Source organism: Salmo trutta, unplaced genomic scaffold (genome assembly GCF_901001165.1).
Source record: "Salmo trutta unplaced genomic scaffold, fSalTru1.1, whole genome shotgun sequence".
Taxonomy (NCBI): domain Eukaryota; kingdom Metazoa; phylum Chordata; class Actinopteri; order Salmoniformes; family Salmonidae; genus Salmo; species Salmo trutta.
The window spans coordinates 277961-298813 of record NW_021822244.1 but is presented as its reverse complement, the minus strand read 5'-3'; the positions used below and the strand labels follow the sequence as shown (position 1 = coordinate 298813).

The 20853-nt window shown below is 45.2% G+C and overlaps 2 protein-coding genes across 2 annotated transcripts; both read left to right on the top strand.

The window, feature by feature from the left end:
- The first annotated feature begins 19 nt into the window (after nucleotides 1-19).
- On the top strand, nucleotides 20-10288 carry LOC115181382 (thyroglobulin). The gene is made up of 11 exons (XM_029743306.1): nucleotides 20-254; nucleotides 2260-2368; nucleotides 2663-2760; nucleotides 2961-3149; nucleotides 3362-3521; nucleotides 5107-5213; nucleotides 5981-6124; nucleotides 6359-6544; nucleotides 6841-7350; nucleotides 7534-7775; nucleotides 10064-10288. The coding sequence occupies exons 1-11, from the start codon at nucleotides 185-187 to the stop codon at nucleotides 10226-10228; spliced, it is 1980 nt and encodes a 659-aa protein (XP_029599166.1). The 5' UTR covers nucleotides 20-184; the 3' UTR covers nucleotides 10229-10288.
- A 1884-nt stretch (nucleotides 10289-12172) lies between these two features.
- On the top strand, nucleotides 12173-20580 carry LOC115181399 (thyroglobulin-like). The gene is made up of 13 exons (XM_029743330.1): nucleotides 12173-12183; nucleotides 12363-12370; nucleotides 12848-12992; nucleotides 13207-13343; nucleotides 13599-13736; nucleotides 14741-14818; nucleotides 14949-15031; nucleotides 15719-15839; nucleotides 16715-16912; nucleotides 17179-17385; nucleotides 18940-19088; nucleotides 19933-20225; nucleotides 20436-20580. The coding sequence occupies exons 1-12, from the start codon at nucleotides 12173-12175 to the stop codon at nucleotides 19981-19983; spliced, it is 1326 nt and encodes a 441-aa protein (XP_029599190.1). The 3' UTR covers nucleotides 19984-20225; nucleotides 20436-20580.
- Nucleotides 20581-20853: the final 273 nt, after the last annotated feature.

Below are 20853 nucleotides of genomic sequence, written 5' to 3'. Positions count from 1 at the left end.
TCCATTGTTCCAAACACACATGAGTGTTCCATGTTTGGTGAGTGAGGACCACGTGTGTCACACACTCCATCCTGAGTGCGGTGACTACCTAGGGAGGATGACATTGCAGATAGCACTGATGGTATAAATCCAGAGCGTTAGTCCCAGTCTCCTCACAGTTCAACGGACGGACAGACTGAGGAAGATGATGAGCCTGGTTCAGATCTCCTCCATTCTGCTGTGCTGCCTCTGTCTGTCTGACGGGAAGATTTCAGGTAACACCTTAGGGCTCTTAGTTTATCTTGGGTTTTTGAATATTTCAAAGTTATTTTCAGCTGTAATTTAAACCTCTTATTTCTGATGATGCTTTTTCTATGTTTATCATTATTTTGTATTTTGTATATCCACTATATATACAAAACTATGTAGACACCCCTTCAAATTAGTGGATTCGGCTATTTCAGCCAGTATAAAATCGAGCACACCGCCATGCACTCTCCATAGACAAACATTGGCAGTAGAATGGCCCATACTGATGAGCTCAGTGACTTTCAACGTGTCACCGTCATAGGATGCCACCTTTCCAACAAGTCAGTTTGTCAAATTTCTGCCCTGTTAGAGCTGCCCCGGTCAACTGTAAGTGCTGTTATTGTGAAGTGGAAGTGTCTAGGAGAAACAACGGCTCAGCAGTGAAGAGGTAGGCCACACAAGCTCACAGAACGGGACCTCCAAGTGTTGAAGCACGTAGTGCAAAAAAAATGGTGTCCTCTGTTGCAACACTCACTACCGAGTTCCAAACTGCCTCTGAATGCAACGTCAGCACAATAACTGTTCGTCGGGAGCTTCGTGAAATGTGTTTTCATGGCCGAGCAACCGCTCACAAGCCTAAGATCACAATGCCAAGCCACGGTTGGAGTTGTATAAAGCTCGCCGCCATTGGACTCTGGAGCAGTGGAAACACGTTCAATGGAGTGATGAATCACGCTTCACCATCTGGAGCAGTGGAAACACGTTCTCTGGGGTGATGAATCACGCTTCACCATCTGGAGCAGTGGAAACACGTTCTCTGGGGTGATGAATCACGCTTTACCATCTGGAGCAGTGGAAACACGTTCTCTGGAGTGATGAATCACGCTTCACCATCTGGAGCAGTGGAAACACGTTCTCTAGAGTGATGAATCACGCTTCACCATCTGGAGCAGTGGAAACACGTTCTCTGGGGTGATGAATCACGCTTCACCATCTGGAGCAGTGGAAACACGTTCTCTGGAGTGATGAATCACGCTTCACCATCTGGAGCAGTGGAAACACGTTCTCTAGAGTGATGAATCACGCTTCACCATCTGGAGCAGTGGAAACACGTTCTCTGGGGTGATGAATCACGCTTCACCATCTGGAGCAGTGGAAACACGTTCTTTGGAGTGATGAATCACGCTTCACCATCTGGAGCAGTGGAAACACGTTCTCTGGAGTGATGAATCACGCTTCACCATCTGGAGCAGTGGAAACACGTTCTCTGGGGTGATGAATCACGCTTCACCATCTGGAGCAGTCCAACGGACGAACCTGGGTTTGGCACTACCTACCCCAAAGCATAGTGCCAACTGTAAAGTTTGGTAGTAAAGGATTAATGGTCTGGGGCTGTTTTTCATGGTTCAGGCTAGGCCCTTTAATTCCAGTGAAGGGAAATCTTAACACTACAGAAAACAATGGCATTCTGCACGATTCTGTGTTTCCAACTTTGTGGCAACAGTTTGGGGAAAGCCCTTTCCTGTTTCAGCATGACAATGCCATCGGTGCACAACGCGAGGTCCCTATAGAAATGGTTTGCCGAGTTCGGTGTGGAAGAACTTGACTGTCCTGCACAGGTTCTTGACCCCATTAAACACCTTTGGGGTGAATTGGAAAGCCGACTGCGAGCCAGGCCTAATCGTCCAACATCAGTGCCCGACCTCACTAATGCCCTTGTGGCTGAATGGACGCAAGTCCCCGCAGCAATGTTCCAACATCTAGTGGAAAGCCTTCCCAGAAGAGTGGAGGCTGTCATAGCAGGAAAGGGGGAACCAACTCCATATTAATGCCCATGATTGTGGAATGAGGCCATGTAGTGTATTTATTGTAATATAATTTAGGCTGTGTTTATGTTTTCTATGTGTATGAGCTCTGTGTATGAGCTATGTGTATGAGCTCTGTGTATGTAAGTAGAAGAAAAATGTACATTTCCTGACAAGAAATGGAGACAGTTTTGAACGACTAAATTGTATTTGCTGCTGTTTTCAGAATACCAACTGGAGTCTGAGACCCTGAGTCAGTGTGAGTCGCTACGTGGTGTTAGTTCTGCCCGGCAACAAGACCATGTCCCCCAGTGCTCAGAGGATGGGAGATTCAGGTATACCTGACAGTGCTGTATTTCACACAAGCTAGCCTGGACGGTAAAGCTAGCCAGGACGGTAAAGCTAGCCTGGACGGTAAAGCTAGCAAGGACGGTAAAGATAGCCAGGACAGTAAAGAAACAATTTACATGTATTTGTCCCAAATGGCACCCTATTCCCAATCCCTATGTAGTGCACTACATTTGACCGGAGCCTTAGGCAAGCAGTGCACTACATAGGGATTGGGAATAGGGTGCCATTAGGGAAGCGACCTCTGTTCCCTTCTCTCTTCTAACTGTTGTGTACTCCAGACACGTCCAGTGCAGCGGTGCTGGAGGTGAGTGCTGGTGTGTGAACGCTGAGGGAGCTGAGATCTCTGGAACCAGACAGAACGGATCAGCTGTGTACTGTGAGCAGAACGCCCCTCTTCCTAGAAATATCTGTTTTAACGTGAAACCACATTGGTGCTAGATGGGATGAATTCTCCTTTGGGAACCCTAGCCAGGCTCATGTTGAACACTGGAAGACCTTTTGAGATGCACTATGTAAATGCTGTCTATCATCGTTGACCTCCTCTTCCTCCTCCTTTTCCTCCTCCTCCTCCCACAGGTCTGACGTCCTGCCAGCTCCACAGACAGCAGGCCCTGCTGAGTGGCGATGCCCCCCTGGTACCCCAGTGCCAGGCCTCTGGGGAGTACCAGGCGGTGCAGTGTGACAGCGCCCGGGGACAGTGCTGGTGTGTAGACCTGGAGGGCATGGAGATTTACGGGACCCGGCAGAACGGAAAGCCCTCTCAGTGTGAGTTAGTTAGGAGCAGGATGACTTGTGTTGTGTATTGATATGTCGTTTATGACTTACAGTATTATGTGCATCCATTTTCTAATGGGTGGCCCCAGCGGGAATCAAACCCACAAATCCTGACGTTGCAAGTGCCATGCTCTACCAACTTAGCCACACAGCCCAGTAATATATAAATGAGGAGAGCTGATCAGAACAACCTTTTCCCTCAGGCCCAGGCAGCTGTGAGGTGAGGTCGAGGCGTCTCCTCCACGGCGTCGGGGAGCGCTCCCCCCCTCATTGCTCGGCCGACGGCTCCTTCCTTTCCGTGCAGTGCAAGTTTGTCAACACCACTGACAGGATGGTCTTGGATCTGCTGCACACGTTCAACAGGTGAGTGCCTGGAAGGGAAAGATATTCACTCTGTGTGCACCCCAAATTACACCCTATTCCATATGTGTAGTACACTACTTTAGTGCACTATATCAGGAGAATAGGGTACCATTTGGGACGCTGACATTCACTGTTAGTTCGTTGGAATCTCATCCTTCAGTTGGTGTTTGAAGGTGTGAGATCTATCAGACTGCTGGGGTTTACTTTGACCTGGCTGTGTATTGGGATCCTGTACAAAGCTTTTTATAGTATCTGCCTGTAGATGGCAGCGTAATGCTTAGACCCGGGGACAGGATTTAGACACGCTGGCAGGAGAACTGGGAGCCTAAATTCACTTTGTCTTTCCCTCCTCGCTCTACACTGCTGACCTGATAGGATCCTATTCTTGTGTATGGTGACTGGAACGGAGATGCTTGGTCTCCTGGGAACTTACTGTAATTTTCAGAATTCACTCATGATTATTTTAACCTTTTATTTAACTTGGCAAGTCAGTTAAGAACAAATTCTTATTTACAATGACGGTCTAGGAACAGTGGGTTAACTGCCTTGTTCAGGGGCAGAACGACAGATTTATATCTTGTCAGCTCAGGGATTCGATCTTGCAACCTTTCGGTTACTGGCCCAACGCTCTAACCACTAGGCTACCTGCCTCCCTACATTCTTTAAACATGTTTCACAGTGTCTAAAGTAAACAATGTAATCATTCCAGATGTTTCAGATAATCCACCAATATGTAAACTTTTCATCTGGAATGTGGGTTTGGACAATAGTTTACACGTTGCCGTTCATCTCCTTTATGGGGAGGGCTTTCAGTCCTTTTTAGTTAGCGCAGCTGCAAAAATTCCAACCCTTACCACAGAGGCCTACACAAAAATGTCTACTTTCAGACCTTGAATTATAATTTATAATAATCATTTTGGTCTTGTGTCTATTTCTGGCTAGCGGATGTTTTGACATCCGTCTCTAGGCAACAACTAGCATCATATTCCCTACTTAGTGTTTGCACCCGGGCTTGTGCAGTGAACTCTGCATGATTGGCCCCCAGCCTGGCCAAGACTGTCTCTGTTATCACTCCAGGCTCCAGCCAAGTACAGCCAAGGGGTCAAGAGTCAAGTTGTTCCTGGTCCTCTAAAACCACTCAGGAACTGGTCTTAACTGCCAGCCAGCCAGCAGACATTTCTCAAATGACTCCAAGATCAACAAACCTAAAGGAAGAGATTCCTTTTTTATATCGGCAAAACAAATAAAAGGATGATGGCGACGACTTGGTACATGAAATCTTTATTTTGAGGCTTCCTTTTACTGTCAAGGCAGGCTCTCTTGAAGAGAGTATTGTATGTGAATCAATGTTGTAAGTTAAAGAAATACTTTCCATCTTCGTGGAAGAGCTAACTCATTACAACTATAATGAGTTCCTCCCTGATAACTTGAATTACTTTGTCATCTTCATGTACTGTATATTATAGTACTATAATTAGTATTGTAGTATTATAATTAGTATTATAGAGTACTGTCATGTATTTTACTCTTCTATTAGCCTATTTTAGACAGAGTGAAGTGAGAAGAGGTGTGATATCTCCCACAGGTTCCCTAAAGTATTCCAGACGTTCAGCAGCTTCAGACAGATGTTCCCAGAGGTGTCCAGTTACTGTTTCTGTGCTGACAGCAGAGGCAGGGAGCTCCCCAGCACAGGTGAGAAAGATGCTACATCAACAGGTGACACACACACACACACACACACACACACACACACACACACACACACACACACACACACACACACACACACACACAGGAACCATTATTTACAATAACTCTTAACTGGATTTTCATCAAGAATCAGAAATAGATATTTTTAAATAACTATTTGGTATTTTGTATTTTATTAGGATCCCCGTTAGCTGTTGAGAAAGCAGCAGCTCCTCTTCCTGGGGTCCACACAGAACATGAAACATAATACAGAACATTAATAGACAAGGACAGAACTACATACATTTAAAATGTCACATATCAATAGATACACACACAATATCTAGGTCCAATAGGTGGGAGGTGTTGTGAGGTGTTGCTTTATCCGTTTTTTGAAACCAGGTTTGCTGTTTATTTGAGCAATATGAGCTGGAACGGATGCAATCATGGCTCTATATAATACTGTACACTTTCTTGAACTTGTTCTGGATTTGGAGACTTTGAAAAGACCCTGGTGGCATGTCTGGTGGGAAAAGTGTGTGTGTCAGAGCTGTGTCTAAGTTGACTATGCAAACAATTTGGGATTTTCAACACATGAATGTTTCTTATAAAAATGTAAAAGAAGTGATGCAGTCAGTCTCTCCTCAACTCTTAACCAAGAGAGACTGGCATGCATAGTATTTATATCAGCCCTCTGATTACAATGAAGAGCAAGACGTGCCGCTATTAAACAGTGTGTGTTAGTAAAATGCTTGTTTCCCTGTGTTCAGGTTTAGAGCTGCTGCTAGATGAGGTGTATGACACAGCCTTCTCAGGTCTGGAACCAGGCCTCTCCTTCTCCCAGACCAACATGTACCGCATCCTACAGAGGAGATTCCTGGCCATCCAGCTGGCGATGAGTGGCAGGTTTAGATGTACGTTAGTTTCATCAATCTGGCATTGTTTCTATCAGTGGTGGCTGGTGGCACCTTCATTTGTAGGACGGGCTCATAGCGAATAAATAGACTGGAATCAAACACATTAAACACGTGCTTTCCATGTGTTTGATACCATTCACTTTATTCCTGCTATCATTATAAGCTGTCCTACCGTAACCAGCCTCCCCTGGTTTCCATTATTTCCCCTCTCTCCCTCTACCTGTCATGTAGGCCCCAGCCCTTGTGAGAGCGAGCGATCCGCTGGTGCCCAAGCTGGCAATGTGTTTGTGCCGTCCTGTGCTTCCAATGGGGGTTACGTGCCAACCCAGTGCCAGGCGGGTGGGCAGTGCTGGTGTGTCGACCCCACAGGGAAGGAGATCTTTGGGACACGACAACATGGAGGATCCCCTGACTGTGGTAACTAAGTAACAGTGTTGTTGGATTCAAATAGTGCTTTGACCATTTAGGTGTTCCAAACCAACAGTACAATACCATTGACTGTGCAGAACGAGAGCACACCTCAAGAATCGCTTACTGAATGAAAGCTTATCTGCGCTGTTTTGTATTTTCATTTCAGTCGATTTTATTATCCCACAGGGGGAAATTCATTTGGTTATCATGCTGTACATAGAAGTCATTAAAAAACAATAGTCAATATTTTAGGCCTATAGAAAATTCCTAGAAACATGGCATTTTCCCTCTACTGAACCCAGGTGCTGGAGTGAAGGACTGTTCCTCTGAGCGTCGCCAGGCCCTCTCCAGGCTCCTCTCCAGCCCCTCAGGTCCGGTGCCATCAGCCAAGGACTCACAGACACACTCAGCCCCAAGCCCCCTGTCTCCATGCAGCCCCCAACTCCAACAGCTCCTGCTGGGGTCCCTTATGGAGTCTCTTTCTGAGCGATCCGATTTAGGAGACATCCTAGCTGAGACGATCCAGGGGATGTTCCCTAGCGGGGCCAGGGCCCTCAAGGCCCTAGCTCTAGCCTCCAACCCCAAGAGACTCCAGGAGAACCTGTTCGGAGGAAAGTTCTTAGGAAACGCTGGGATGTTTAACTTCACTGGGGCCGTCGGTGTCAGCGGCACGTTGAGTTTCAGTCAAGCCAGTCTGACAAACAACCAAGATCTAGTTAAACTCATCAGCGCCACCCTGGAAAACGTAGACTTCCTCTCCACCCTACGCCAAACCATCCTCTTATCCAAAGCCGAGGACAGCACCCAGCTAGGTTTGTTTTGTAACTTCGTCTTGACTATTAAAAAGCATTACAAGCTATTTGTTTCTACCATCGAGGACCTCTTTGGAAACAAGTGTTTAGATAAATGTGCTGTCCACTGGGGATTCAATGTACATCTTACTGTATTAGTTGTTTTTTTTACCCAAATAAATGAAAATCATTTGAATTCAAAAGGTGAGCTGTTCAGGGTCCTGTTTGAGAGCGCCCAGTCCGGTGGTGCTGGTTGTGAGAGGGAGACCTCTGCCCTGTACGTGCCCAGCTGTGATGACAGCGGCCAGTATCAGGAGATCCAGTGCCAAGGCTCGGAGTGTTGGTGTGTTGACCCCCAGGGTCAGGAGGTCATGGGGTCACGCTCCAATGGTCAAAGGCCAAGGTGTCCGTCACGATGCGAGAGGGAGCGAGCGGCTGCCCAGAAGGTGTAATTACTTTATGACACTCCCCCAGCACGACTGTAAATAACTACCAAACTGACTCTTCTCTACCTGCATCCTGTCTGTAAATAACTACCAAACTGACTCTTCTCTACCTTCATCCTGTCTGTAAATAACTACCGAACTGACTCTTCCCTACCTGCATCCTGTCTGTAAATAACTACCGAACTGACTCTTCTCTACCTGCATCCTGTCTGTAAATAACTACCGAACTGACTCTTCCCTACCTGCATCCTGTCTGTAAATAACTACCGAACTGACTCTTCCCTACCTGCATCCTGTCTGTAAATAACTACCGAACTGACTCTTCTCTACCTACATCCTCTCTGTAAATAACTACCGAACCGACTCTTTTCTACCTGCATCCTCTCTGTAAATAACTACCGAACTGACTCTTCTCTACCTGCATCCTGTCTGTAAATAACTACCGAACTGACTCTTCTCTACCTGCATCCTGTCTGTAAATAACTACCGAACTGACTCTTCCCTACCTGCATCCTGTCTGTAAATAACTACCGTACTGACTCTTCTCTACCTGCATCCTGTCTGTAAATAACTACCGAACTGACTCTTCCCTACCTGCATCCTGTCTGTAAATAACTACCGAACTGACTCTTCTCTACCTGCATCCTCTCTGTAAATAACTACCGAACTGACTCTTTTCTACCTGCATCCTCTCTGTAAATAACTACCGAACTGACTCTTTTCTACCTGCATCCTCTCTGTAAATAACTACCGAACTGATTCTTCTCTACCTGCATCCTGTCTGTAAATAACTACCGAACTCACTCTTCTCTACCTGCATCCTGTCTGTAAATAACTACCGAACTGACTCTTCTCTACCTGCATCCTGTCTGTAAATAACTACCGAACTGACTCTTCCCTACCTGCATCCTGTCTGTAAATAACTACCGTACTGACTCTTCTCTACCTGCATCCTGTCTGTAAATAACTACCGAACTGACTCTCCCCTACCTGCATCCTGTCTGTAAATAACTACCGAACTGACTCTTCTCTACCTGCATCCTCTCTGTAAATAACTACCGAACTGACTCTTTTCTACCTGCATCCTCTCTGTAAATAACTACCGAACTGACTCTTCTCTACCTGCATCCTCTCTGTAAATAACTACCGAACTGACTCTTTTCTACCTGCATCCTCTCTGTAAATAACTACCGTACTGACTCTTCTCTACCTGCATCCTCTCTGTAAATAACTACCGAACTGACTCTTCTCTACCTGCATCCTGTCTGTAAATAACTACCGAACTGACTCTTCCCTACCTGCATCCTGTCTGTAAATAACTACCGAACTGACTCTTCTCTACCTGCATCCTCTCTGTAAATAACTACCGAACTGACTCTTTTCTACCTGCATCCTCTCTGTAAATAACTACCGAACTGACTCTTCTCTACCTGCATCCTGTCTGTAAATAACTACCGAACTGACTCTTCTCTACCTGCATCCTGTCTGTAAATAACTACCGAACTGACTCTTCTCTACCTGCATCCTGTCTGTAAATAACTACCGTACTGACTCTTCTCTACCTGCATCCTGTCTGTAAATAACTACCGAACTGACTCTTCTCTGCCTGCATCCTGTCTGTAAATAACTACCGAACTGACTCTTCTCTACCTGCATCCTGTCTGTAAATAACTACCGAACTGACTCTTCTCTACCTGCATCCTGTCTGTAAATAACTACCGAACTGACTCTTCTCTACCTGCATCCTGTCTGTAAATAACTACCGTATTGACTCTTCTCTACCTGCATCCTGTCTGTAAATAACTACCATACTGACTCTTCTCTACCTGCATCCTGTCTGTAAATAACTACCAAACTGACTCTTCTCTACCTGCATCCTGTCTGTAAATAACTACCATACTGACTCTTCTCTACCTGCATCCTGTCTGTAAATAACTACAGTACTGACTCTTCTTTCTGTGCTGTATTGTAAATAACTACAGTACTGACTCTTCTTTCTGTGCTGTATTGTAAATAACTACAGTACAGACTTCTTTCTATGCTGTATTGTAAATAACTACAGTACTGACTCTTCTTTTTGTGCTGTATTGTAAATAACTACAGTACTGACTCTTTTCTCTGTGCTGTATTTGAACTCACTTTGTATTTTTTTTTATTGTATCTTTATTGAAAACTTTACATGTTGGTTACGCTGTTTGTGCAGAGAGCTTGAGAGTAAGCATTTTATTGTACTGTACTGTTTAAACCTACGATGTGCATTTGCAAATATACTTTGATACATTTTGAAGGTGAAGTCAGGCCAGGCTGCTGGGGTAGAGGTGTTCATGCCGAAGTGTGCGGAGGACGGGAGCTACGTGGCGTTGCAGTGTCTGGGAAAGAGTTGCTTCTGTCTGGACCTCCTGGGAGAGAGACATGCCACTATCCCTGTAGGACAGACTGTTCAGTGTGAGTAGGCAGAGCCACCACTCGTCAGACACAGATTAAGCCTAGTCCTGGACTGAAAAGCATGTTCCATGGAGATTGAAATTGCTTCTTAGTCCAAGACCTGGTTTAATCTGTGTCCGGTAAACTGGCCCATAGTGTGCAGTCCATCTAGCTGTACCTTGTCCTGGTCCAAACTACTACATTATTAAGGGGGTAGGGTGCCCTGATCCAAACTACTACATTATTAAGGGGGTAGGGTGCCCTGGTCCAAACTACTACATTATTAAGGGGGTAGGGTGTCGTGGTCCAAACTACTACATTATTAAGGGGGTAGGGTGCCCTGGTCCAAACTACTACATTATTAAGGGGGTAGGGTGTCCTGGTCCAAACTACTACATTATTAAGGGGGTAGGGTGTCGTGGTCCAAACTACTACATTATTAAGGGGGTAGGGTGCCCTGGTCCAAACTACTACATTATTAAGGAGGTAGGGTGTCCTGGTCCAAACTACTACATTATTAAGGGGGTAGGGTGTCCTGGTCCAAACTACTACATTATTAAGGGGGTAGGGTGTCCTGGTCCAAACTACTACATTATTAAGGGGGTAGGGTGCCCTGGTCCACACTACTACATTATTAAGGGGGTAGGGTGCCCTGGTCCACACTACTACATTATTAAGGGGGTAGGGTGTCCTGGTCCAAACTACTACATTATTAAGGGGGTAGGGTGTCCTGGTCCAAACTACTACATTATTAAGGGAGTAGGGTGTCCTGGTCCACACTACTACATTATTAAGGGGGTAGGGTGCCGTGGTCCAAACTACTACATTATTAAGGGGGTAGGGTGTCGTGGTCCAAACTACTACATTATTAAGGGGGTAGGGTGCTCTGGTCCAAACTACTACATTATTAAGGGGGTAGGGTGTCCTGGTCCAAACTACTACATTATTAAGGGGGTAGGGTGCCCTGGTCCAAACTACTACATTATTAAGGGGGTAGGGTGCTCTGGTCCAAACTACTACATTATTAAGGGGGTAGGGTGCCGTGGTCCACACTACTACATTATTAAGGGGGTAGGGTGTCCTGGTCCAAACTACTACATTGTTAAGGGAGTAGGGTGTCCTGATCCAAACTACTACATTATTAAGGGGGTAGGGTACCCTGGTCCAAACTACTACATTATTAAGGAGGTAGGGTGCCCTGGTCCAAACTACTACATTATTAGGGGGGTAGGGTGTCCTGGTCCAAACTACTACATTATTAAGGGAGTAGGGTGTCCTGGTCCAAACTACTACATTATTAAGGGAGTAGGGTGCCCTGGTCCAAACTACTACATTATTAAGGGGGTAGGGTGCCCTGGTCCAAACTACTACATTATTAAGGGGGTATGGTGCCGTGGTCCAAACTACTACAATATTAAGGGGGTAGGGTGCCCTGGTCCAAACTACTACATTATTAAGGGGGTAGGGTGTCCTGGTCCAAACTACTACATTATTAAGGGGGTAGGGTGCCCTGGTCCAAACTACTACATTATTAAGGGGGTAGGGTGTCCTGGTCCAAACTACTACATTATTAATAAGGGGGTAGGGTGTCCTGGTCCAAACTACTACATTATTAAGGGGGTAGGGTGTCCTGGTCCAAACTACTACATTATTAAGGGGGTAGGGTGCCCTGGTCCAAACTACTACATTATTAAGGGGGTAGGGTGTCCTGGTCCAAACTACTACATTATTAAGGGGGTAGGGTGCCCTGGTCCAAACTACTACATTATTAAGTGGGTAGGGTGCCCTGGTCCAAACTACTACATTATTAAGGGGGTATGGTGCCGTGGTCCAAACTACTACATTATTAAGGGGGTAGGGTGCCCTGGTCTAAACTACTACATTATTAAGGGGGTAGGGTGCCCTGATCCAAACTACTACATTATTAAGGGGGTAGGGTGCCCTGGTCCAAACTACTACATTATTAAGGGGGTATGGTGCCGTGGTCCAAACTACTACATTATTAAGGGGGTAGGGTGTCCTGGTCCAAACTACTACATTATTAAGGGAGTAGGGTGTCCTGGTCCAAACTACTACATTATTAAGGGGGTAGGGTGCCCTGGTCCAAACTACTACATTATTAAGGGAGTAGGGTGTCGTGGTCCAAACTACTACATTATTAAGGGGGTATGGTGCCGTGGTCCAAACTACTACATTATTAAGGGAGTAGGGTGTCCTGGTCCAAACTACTACATTATTAAGGGAGTAGGGTGTCCTGGTCCAAACTACTACATTATTAAGGGGGTAGGGTGCCCTGGTCCAAACTACTACATTATTAAGGGAGTAGGGTGTCCTGGTCCAAACTACTACATTATTAAGGGAGTAGGGTTCCCTGGTCCAAACTACTACATTATTAAGGGAGTAGGGTGTCGTGGTCCAAACTACTACATTATTAAGGGAGTAGGGTGTCGTGGTCCAAACTACTACATTATTAAGGGGGTAGGGTGCCCTGGTCCAAACTACTACATTATTAAGGGGGTAGGGTGCCCTGGTCCAAACTACTACATTATTAAGGGGGTAGGGTGCCCTGGTCCAAACTACTACATTATTAAGGGGGTAGGGTGTCATTTTAGACATAACAATTGTTTGAGCTTTTCCTCTGTCTCCAGGTCCTCCCCCTCTCTCTCCCCTTCCCTCCCCAGGACCAGCTCCAGGCTCCTGCTCCCTGGCGGTGGCTGAGGTGGACCAGTTCCAGGAGGAGGCTGAGCGTCTGGTCCTCCTCTCCAACAGCTCCCACGTCCCTCTGGGCTACAGGTAACCCTGAAGAAGAGACGGTGTGTCGACACCTGGGTGTTTACCCATCACATTGTTGAACCATGTATAGAGTCTGACTATATTTATTTACAATATTAATAATACATTGTATTTAAATAAAAACACTGTACTATTCCGTTAGTCAGCACCTCTCCAACATTTTTGTGTTTGTCAACTCATGCTTTTCTGCTGGATGTTCTCCTCTGGGGTACAGCTACCTTCTAGCTGAAGGTCTCCGTCTGACCTCTGACGAGCTACTCCACGCCCTCTCCTCCTCCGACCAGACCACTCTGCTCTCTGATAGGCTGCTGAGCCACTCCCACTCTGCTCTACGACTTGCTGCCCACTCCAGTACGTCTGGTGTGATGTCATATCCTCTGGATATGATGTCATATCCTCTGCGTGATGTGCTCCATACTTGTTTCTTTCATTGCCAGGAGTTAACTACTAAAGAGTGTTAGGTGGCTACTATTGTAATATTTACTGTCATCTCAATGTCATTGTTTCTCTGTCATAGTGTTTTTTGTTGTTGTTATTAACTGAAACATGTCCATAATATTGCAGTCAACACGGTGTGAACCTCCGTGTTGTATTGTCTCTCCGCAGCCCTGCGGTTCTATTGGCAGAGCCAGCAGGCAGCATCTGTGGAGGAGAGACAGTCTCTACTGCTGGGCTACCAGCCCTACAGGCCCCAGTGTGATGCCCACAGACAGTGGCTGCCCACCCAGTGCCACCCCAGCACAGGTCAGAGTCACACCTCCAACCTCAAACCCAGCTCTACATTGTAACTGTAGTAGTGTAATACAAGCCACAGTACAGGTCATTATACCTTCTCTAGACCCTTCTAGAAGGACACCTCTCATATTGAGCAACGTCTCTTTGTTTTATTCATAATATGTTGGTTGGAAACAGATAAGACGAATGAAGTAGCTACAGTAGTGTTATATTGACTGAGTTGTAACTGTCTCCAGGTCAGTGTTATATTGACTGAGTTGAAACTGTCTCCAGGTCAGTGTTATATTGACTGAGTTGTAACTGTCTCCAGGTCAGTGTTATATTGACTGAGTTGTAACTGTCTCCAGGTCAGTGTTATAATGACTGAGTTGATACTGTCTCCAGGTCAGTGTTATATTGACTGAGTTGAAACTGTCTCCAGGTCAGTGTTATATTGACTGAGTTGAAACTGTCTCCAGGTCAGTGTTATATTGACTGAGTTGTAACTGTCTCCAGGTCAGTGTTATATTGACTGAGTTGTAACTGTCTCCAGGTCAGTGTTATAATGACTGAGTTGATACTGTCTCCAGGTCAGTGTTATATTGACTGAGTTGAAACTGTCTCCAGGTCAGTGTTATATTGACTGAGTTGTAACTGTCTCCAGGTCAGTGTTATATTGACTGAGTTGAAACTGTCTCCAGGTCAGTGTTATATTGACTGAGTTGAAACTGTCTCCAGGTCAGTGTTATTTTGACTGAGTTGAAACTGTCTCCAGGTCAGTGTTATATTGACTGAGTTGTAACTGTCTCCAGGTCGGTGTTATATTGACTGAGTTGAAACTGTCTCCAGGTCAGTGTTATATTGACTGAGTTGTAACTGTCTCCAGGTCAGTGTTATATTGACTGAGTTGAAACTGTCTCCAGGTCAGTGTTATATTGACTGAGTTGTAACTGTCTCCAGGTCAGTGTTATATTGACTGAGTTGTAACCGTCTCCAGGTCAGTGTTATATTGACTGAGTTGAAACTGTCTCCAGGTCAGTGTTGGTGTGTGGATGAGGAAGGAGGATACATCCCAGCTTCCCTGACCAGTCGCTCCCTGCAGAGACCACAGTGTAAGACAGGACATTATATAGTTTCTCACTGACTTTCTTTGTTCTGTATGTAAGGATAGCACTCCTCCCATCTGCTTTTGTCTGTTGAATGATTTGAGTTGTTTTCTGTAAATCTCCTCTCGTCTTCCAGGCCAGACCCGGTGTCAGAGAGGTTATGCTCAGGCTCTGCTCTCTGACTGGACACAGTCCTCCTACGTCCCGACTTGTGAAGTGGTGAATATCCTCACCAGAATGTTGAGCATAAATATCAGGAAATTGATTAGCTTTGTTTTATTCTGCCGTAATTCTGCTCTGTCTCCTCCTTGCTGTAACTCGTGTCGGTCTCCTTGCTGTAACTCGTGTCTGTCTCCTTGCTGTAACTCGTGTCTGTCTCCTTGCTGTAACTTCTGTCTGTCTCCTTGCTGTAACTCGTGTCTGTCTCCTTGCTGTAACTTCTGCTCTGTCTCCTCCTTGCTGTAACTTCTGTCTGTCTCCTTGCTGTAACTTCTGTCTGTCTCCTTGCTGTAACTTCTGTCTGTCTCCTCCTTGCTGTAACTTCTGTCTGTCTCCTTCTTGCAGTAACTTCTGTCTGTCTCCTTCTTGCTGTAACTTCTGTCTGTCTCCTTCTTGCTGTAACTTCTGTCTGTCTCCTTGCTGTAACTTCTGTCTGTCTCCTTGCTGTAACTTCTGTCTCCTCCTTGCTGTAACTTCTGTCTGTCTCCTTCTTGCTGTAACTTCTGTCTGTCTCCTTGCTGTAACTTCTGTCTGTCTCCTTGCTGTAACTTCTGTCTGTGTCTCTGAGGGGTTGGTATAAAGCACAACACCAGTTTCTATTGGACAATAAAGTCTTCTTCTATTGTCCTCTATGTACAGTATGTGTCCTTGATACCAGTGGTTGTGGTGCTGTCTGTGTGTTTCCAGAGTGGCCAGTTCTCTGTGCTCCAGAAGGGGTCTTCAGGTGGAGGTGGGGCCTGGTGTGTCAGTCCTGTTTCTGGGGAAACCATCCAGCCTGCTACCCTGAGTCCCAGTGGAGACCTCACATGTACTGACACTCCACATATAGCAATCAATCACTTATAACAATCAATCACATATAACAATCAATCACTTATAACAATCAATCACTTATAACAATCAATCACTTATAACAATCAATCACTTATAACAATCAATCACTTATAACAATCAATCACATATAACAATCAATCACTTATAACAATCAATCACATATAACAATCAATCACTTATAGCAATCAATCACTTATAACAATCAATCACATATAACAATCAATCACTTATAACAATCAATCACTTATAACAATCAATCACATATAACAATCACATATAACAATCAATCACTTATAACAATCAATCACATATAACAATCAATCACTTATAGCAATCAATCACTTATAACAATCAATCACATATAACAATCAATCACATATAACAATCAATCACTTATAACAATCAATCACATCTAACAATCAATCACTTATAACAATCAATCACTTATAACAATCAATCACATATAGCAATCAATCACTTATAGCAATCAATCACTAATAACAATCAATCACATATAGCAATCAATCACATATAACAATCAATCACTTATAACAATCAATCCCTTATAACAATCAATCACTTATAACAATCAATCACACATAACAATCAATCACATAACAATCAATCACTTAGTGATTCAACCATTTTGGGACAGACATGTTCATATACTTCACTTTGAAGAAATACCATTTAATTTTATAACACATTGTATATTAAGTCCATCTGAAGGACTCAACCATTTCACATCTTGTAAGCTGTCTGCAATTTGCTAAATCAGAAGGTTGAACATGTAAAACAGGATGATATTTTTAAAGCCATCTCCTCGTCTGTCCCCGTGTGTGTCTCTAGGTCCTAGCTGGTGCCAGTTGTTGAAAGACAGAGGTCAGTCTGTGGTGGGTTATGAGGCGGAGTGCCAGGTGGATGGAAGGCTGTTCTCCCCGCTGCAGTGTGACCAGACAGACTGCTGGTGTGTGTCTCAGACAGACGGACAGGAGCTGCCTGGAACCAGGACCCCACGCGGCACGGGGAAGACCCCAGCCTGTGACAGTAAGTCTGGTATATATGTACTGAATGTTTAAAGATGGCCGCAGGTGCTTTGTAAACACATACTCTGTACATAAGCAAACACACAACCACACACACACACAGGAAAGAGTTTAGTTGGCCCATAACAATATTCCATCTGTTACCAAAAGCTTATTCTAGCTGTACAAATAGAGAGACAAACACTTCATATTAAAAGTCACTATTTATTTACTCATCTCAGTAAACTTTGTCTTCCATCTATTTACCTGTGTTCTCTCTGTCTCCAGGTCCCCAGTGTCCCTCTCCGTTCTCTGACATCATCGTTACCCACGGTGACGTGGTCTGTCACTCTGACGTGATTGGTGGCCAGCAGAACTGTGAACTCATCTGTCACCTGGGTTACGAAAGCCCTCTTCCTGTGAACATGCAGTTATTGTGTGACGTGGAGACCAGAGCCTGGGTGACAGAGGCCCCACTTCCTCAAGCCTGTCAGAGTAACTAACCACACACCACATCAAACAAACACCCCCTAGTCTGTCTGTCTGTCTGTCTGTCTGTCTGTCTGTCTGTCTGTCTGTCTGTCTGTCTGGCTGTCTGGCTGTCTGGCTGGCTGGCTTTCTCCCTCTTTTATTATCCCTAAAATGCAATATGTCTCTCTCTATCTGTGTCTCGCTCTATCTCTCTCTCTGTCTCTCTCTCTTTCTCTCGCTCTCTCTCTGTCTTTCTCCCTCTCTCTCGTTCTCTCTCTCTCCGAGAGTATCTCTGTCTCTCTCTCAATTTCTGAATATTCAAACCGTATTGGGACTTCTGGTTTGCCTCAATGACCTAGGAAATTATCCCAAGCTTCCTGTTAAAAGATGCAACTTCTGCCAAGCTTGACATGATCTGATTTAGCAGATGTACACAGTGTGTAGTCTAACACAGAATGACCAGACCTCCACAGTGTGTAGTCTAACACAGAATGACCAGACCTCCACAGTGTGTAGTCTAACACAGAATGACCAGACCTCCACAGTGTGTAGTCTAACACAGAATGACCAGACCTCCTGTCTGTCTGAAAAACAGGGTAATATGACAAATGCTCCCAGGAGTTGACATTCAGACATAACAAATCAAATCAAATTTGTTTATATAGCCCTTCGTACATCAGCTGATATCTCAAAGTGCTGTACAGAAACCCAGCCTAAAACCCCAAACAGCAAGCAATGCATGTGAAAGAAGCACGTAGACTATCTAGTAGTGAAAGTGTCCTGATGTTAAAGGGAAGTTGTTAACTCCCTCAGTGTTCAGTTGTTGCTCATGTCTGACTGTTTACGTCTCTCTTGGACCGTTGATGCTTCACACTGTAATCAGTGCTGTGTACAGTTTGATGGAATCACTGTGTGTTTGGCAGGGCTTTGGAGTCTAGACTTCATGATGTCATGTCTCTGTGTCATATCTCTGTGTCTGTCTCTGTGTCTGTCTCTGTGTCTGCCTCTGTGTCTGCCTCTGTGTCTGCCTCTGTGTCTGCCTCTGTGTCTGCCTCTGTGTCTGCCTCTGTGTCTGCCTCTGTGTCTGCCTCTGTGTCTGCCTCTGTGTATGTGTCTGTCTCTGTGTCTGTCTCTGTGTCTGTCTCTGTGTCTGTCTCTGTGTCATGTCTCTGTGTCATGTCTCTGTGTCATGTCTCTGTGTCATGTCTCTGTGTCATGTCTCTGTGTCATGTCTCTGTGTCATGTCTCTGTGTCATGTCTCTGTGTCATGTCTCTGTGTCATGTCTCTGTGTCATGTCTCTGTCTCTGTCTCTGTCTCTGTGTCTGCCTCTGTGTCTGCCTCTGTGTCTGCCTCTGTGTCTGCCTCTGTGTCTGCCTCTGTGTCTGCCTCTGTGTCTGCCTCTGTGTCTGCCTCTGTGTCTGTCTCTGCGTCTGCGTCTGCGTCTGCGTCTGTCTCTGTGTCTGTCTCTGTGTCTGTCTCTGTGTCTGTCTCTGTGTCTGTCTCTGTGTCTGTCTCTGTGTCTGTCTCTGTGTCATGTCTCTGTGTCATGTCTCTGTGTCTGTCTCTGTGTGTTCCAGGACTTCAGGTGCTGCAAACCGTCCAGACCTCTGTGGTGCTCCAGCTCGCCCTGCCTCCAGGCCAGGGACCCTGCAGCTCCTCCCTCCACTCCAGCCTGCAGATCTCTCTACTCCACGACATGAGGGCCAAGGGTCTCTGCAGCCTGCAGGTTGGTGTGTGTGTGTGTGTGTGTGTGTGTGTCCCCGAATGTCTGCCATCTACTGTTTCAATAACAGATAGTGAAACCATGTGTAACTTGCTTTGAATGGAAAGGTGCCTGCAGGAGATATTCCAGAACCTGAACTAATGTAAAACATACGTTCTTAGAAAACACTAAACTCATTAACTACAGATGTATTCATAAACACAGCCCTATACGCTCTCTAGAAAATATACATGCATGATTTACTGATTTAATGATATGGACTTTATTGATTTGCATATGACTGTTTTGTACTACAGCTAGTTGTCTATAGTCGACTAATGAAGCCTTGTCTGAGACAGAACTGTAGCGTAAAGCAGCTTGATGCACAACCACTGGACAGGACGCTAGTTGTCTATAGTCGACTAATGAAGCCTTGTCTGAGACAGAACTGTAGCGTAAAGCAGCTTGATGCACAACCACTGGACAGGACGCTAGTTGGCTAGCTACAGATGTAGGATCTTCATTTGAGCCAGTTTGCTAGAGCAGGAAAATAGTCCTCCAGCAACAGGAAATATTCATTATTATGTGGATTATAATTAATGAGCAATTTTTTTAAGGGTTGATATCTTTTTCATAAAGGAAAATCAAGTCTGAAAGTGGGATTTACAAACTTCAGAAGCCTTTTTAAACCTCAAATACTCTACAAATTTTAAATGTCCTGCATTGCAGGAAAGTTCTCCTGCAGCAGGGAGATCAAATTAAGATTGTACATCTGTACAGGTTAGCTAACTACTGTGACCTTCATCTCTATGTCAGTGTGTGATGAGTCTGTACAGGTTGGCTAACTACTGTGTGTCTCCTGTTCTAGCTGATGTTCAGCTCTGTGTCAGTGTGTGATGAGTCTGTTCAGGTTGGCTAACTACTGTGTGTCTCCTGTTCTAGCTGATGTTCAGCTCTGTGTCAGTGTGTGATGAGTCTGTTCAGGTTGGCTAACTACTGTGTGTCTCCTGTTCTAGCTGATGTTCAGCTCTGTGTCAGTGTGTGATGAGTCGTCCGTCTCTGTAGAGTGTGTGAGTGAGGAAAGTGTCAGTGTTCAGGTCAGCTGGAGGGCTCTTCTCTCAGACCTTCCTGTCTCTGTTCTGCCGGACCTGCATGACGTCGGTAAGGAGCACAGACAATATTTCTCAATGAAAGCCACAAATACTGTCTCACACCCCTTAAATATGTCTCAAGACTAGTTTATGCATTTTAAACTTTGACTTTGTGTGTATATTTTATTGGAGGTGTGCAACGCGCCTTTTCATGTTTCATTGAATGGTACAACAGAAGTATTTGTGGAATGTAAGTCATTAGTGAATCATCTGTTTCCAGATGTGGCGCTCAGTGAGGACAGGCTGTTGGATGGGTTGCTAGGCCTGATGGGTAGTGACCCCTACCGCTCCCTCTTGACCTCTGAACCCAGAGTCCTCTCTACCTCAGCACCTGACTTTGGCTGTTCCAATGGCTACCAGCGTGTTGGAACAGGATGTGGTACGTCCTTATTACCTGTCCCCCTAAAACACAACCTGGCCTGAACCACTGTATATCAGTTCATATGAAATAAAAGTGCATACTTACTGATTTACTAAAGGTCACGACCCGGATGACAGCATTATTAGTAACTGGATGTATAACATACACCCTCCCTTTCTCTCCTCTCTCTCTCTCCTCTCTCTCTCCCTCCACCTTTCTTTTCTCTCTCTCACTCTCATCTTTCTTCTCTCTCTCTCTCTCTCTCTCTCTCTCTCTC

Excerpts from the sequence above, each read along its gene's own strand:
- LOC115181382 (XM_029743306.1), top strand. The coding sequence starts at position 185 with ATGATGAGCCTGGTTCAGATCTCCTCCATTCTGCTGTGCTGCCTCTGT. Across the intron at positions 3,150-3,361 it reads GAACGGAAAGCCCTCTCAGT|GCCCAGGCAGCTGTGAGGTG; the intron begins GTGAGTTAGTTA and ends CTTTTCCCTCAG. Across the intron at positions 7,776-10,063 it reads AGCGAGCGGCTGCCCAGAAG|GTGAAGTCAGGCCAGGCTGC; the intron begins GTGTAATTACTT and ends TACATTTTGAAG.
- LOC115181399 (XM_029743330.1), top strand. Across the intron at positions 15,032-15,718 it reads ACGTCCCGACTTGTGAAGTG|AGTGGCCAGTTCTCTGTGCT; the intron begins GTGAATATCCTC and ends GTGTGTTTCCAG. Across the intron at positions 17,386-18,939 it reads ACTTCCTCAAGCCTGTCAGA|GACTTCAGGTGCTGCAAACC; the intron begins GTAACTAACCAC and ends TGTGTGTTCCAG.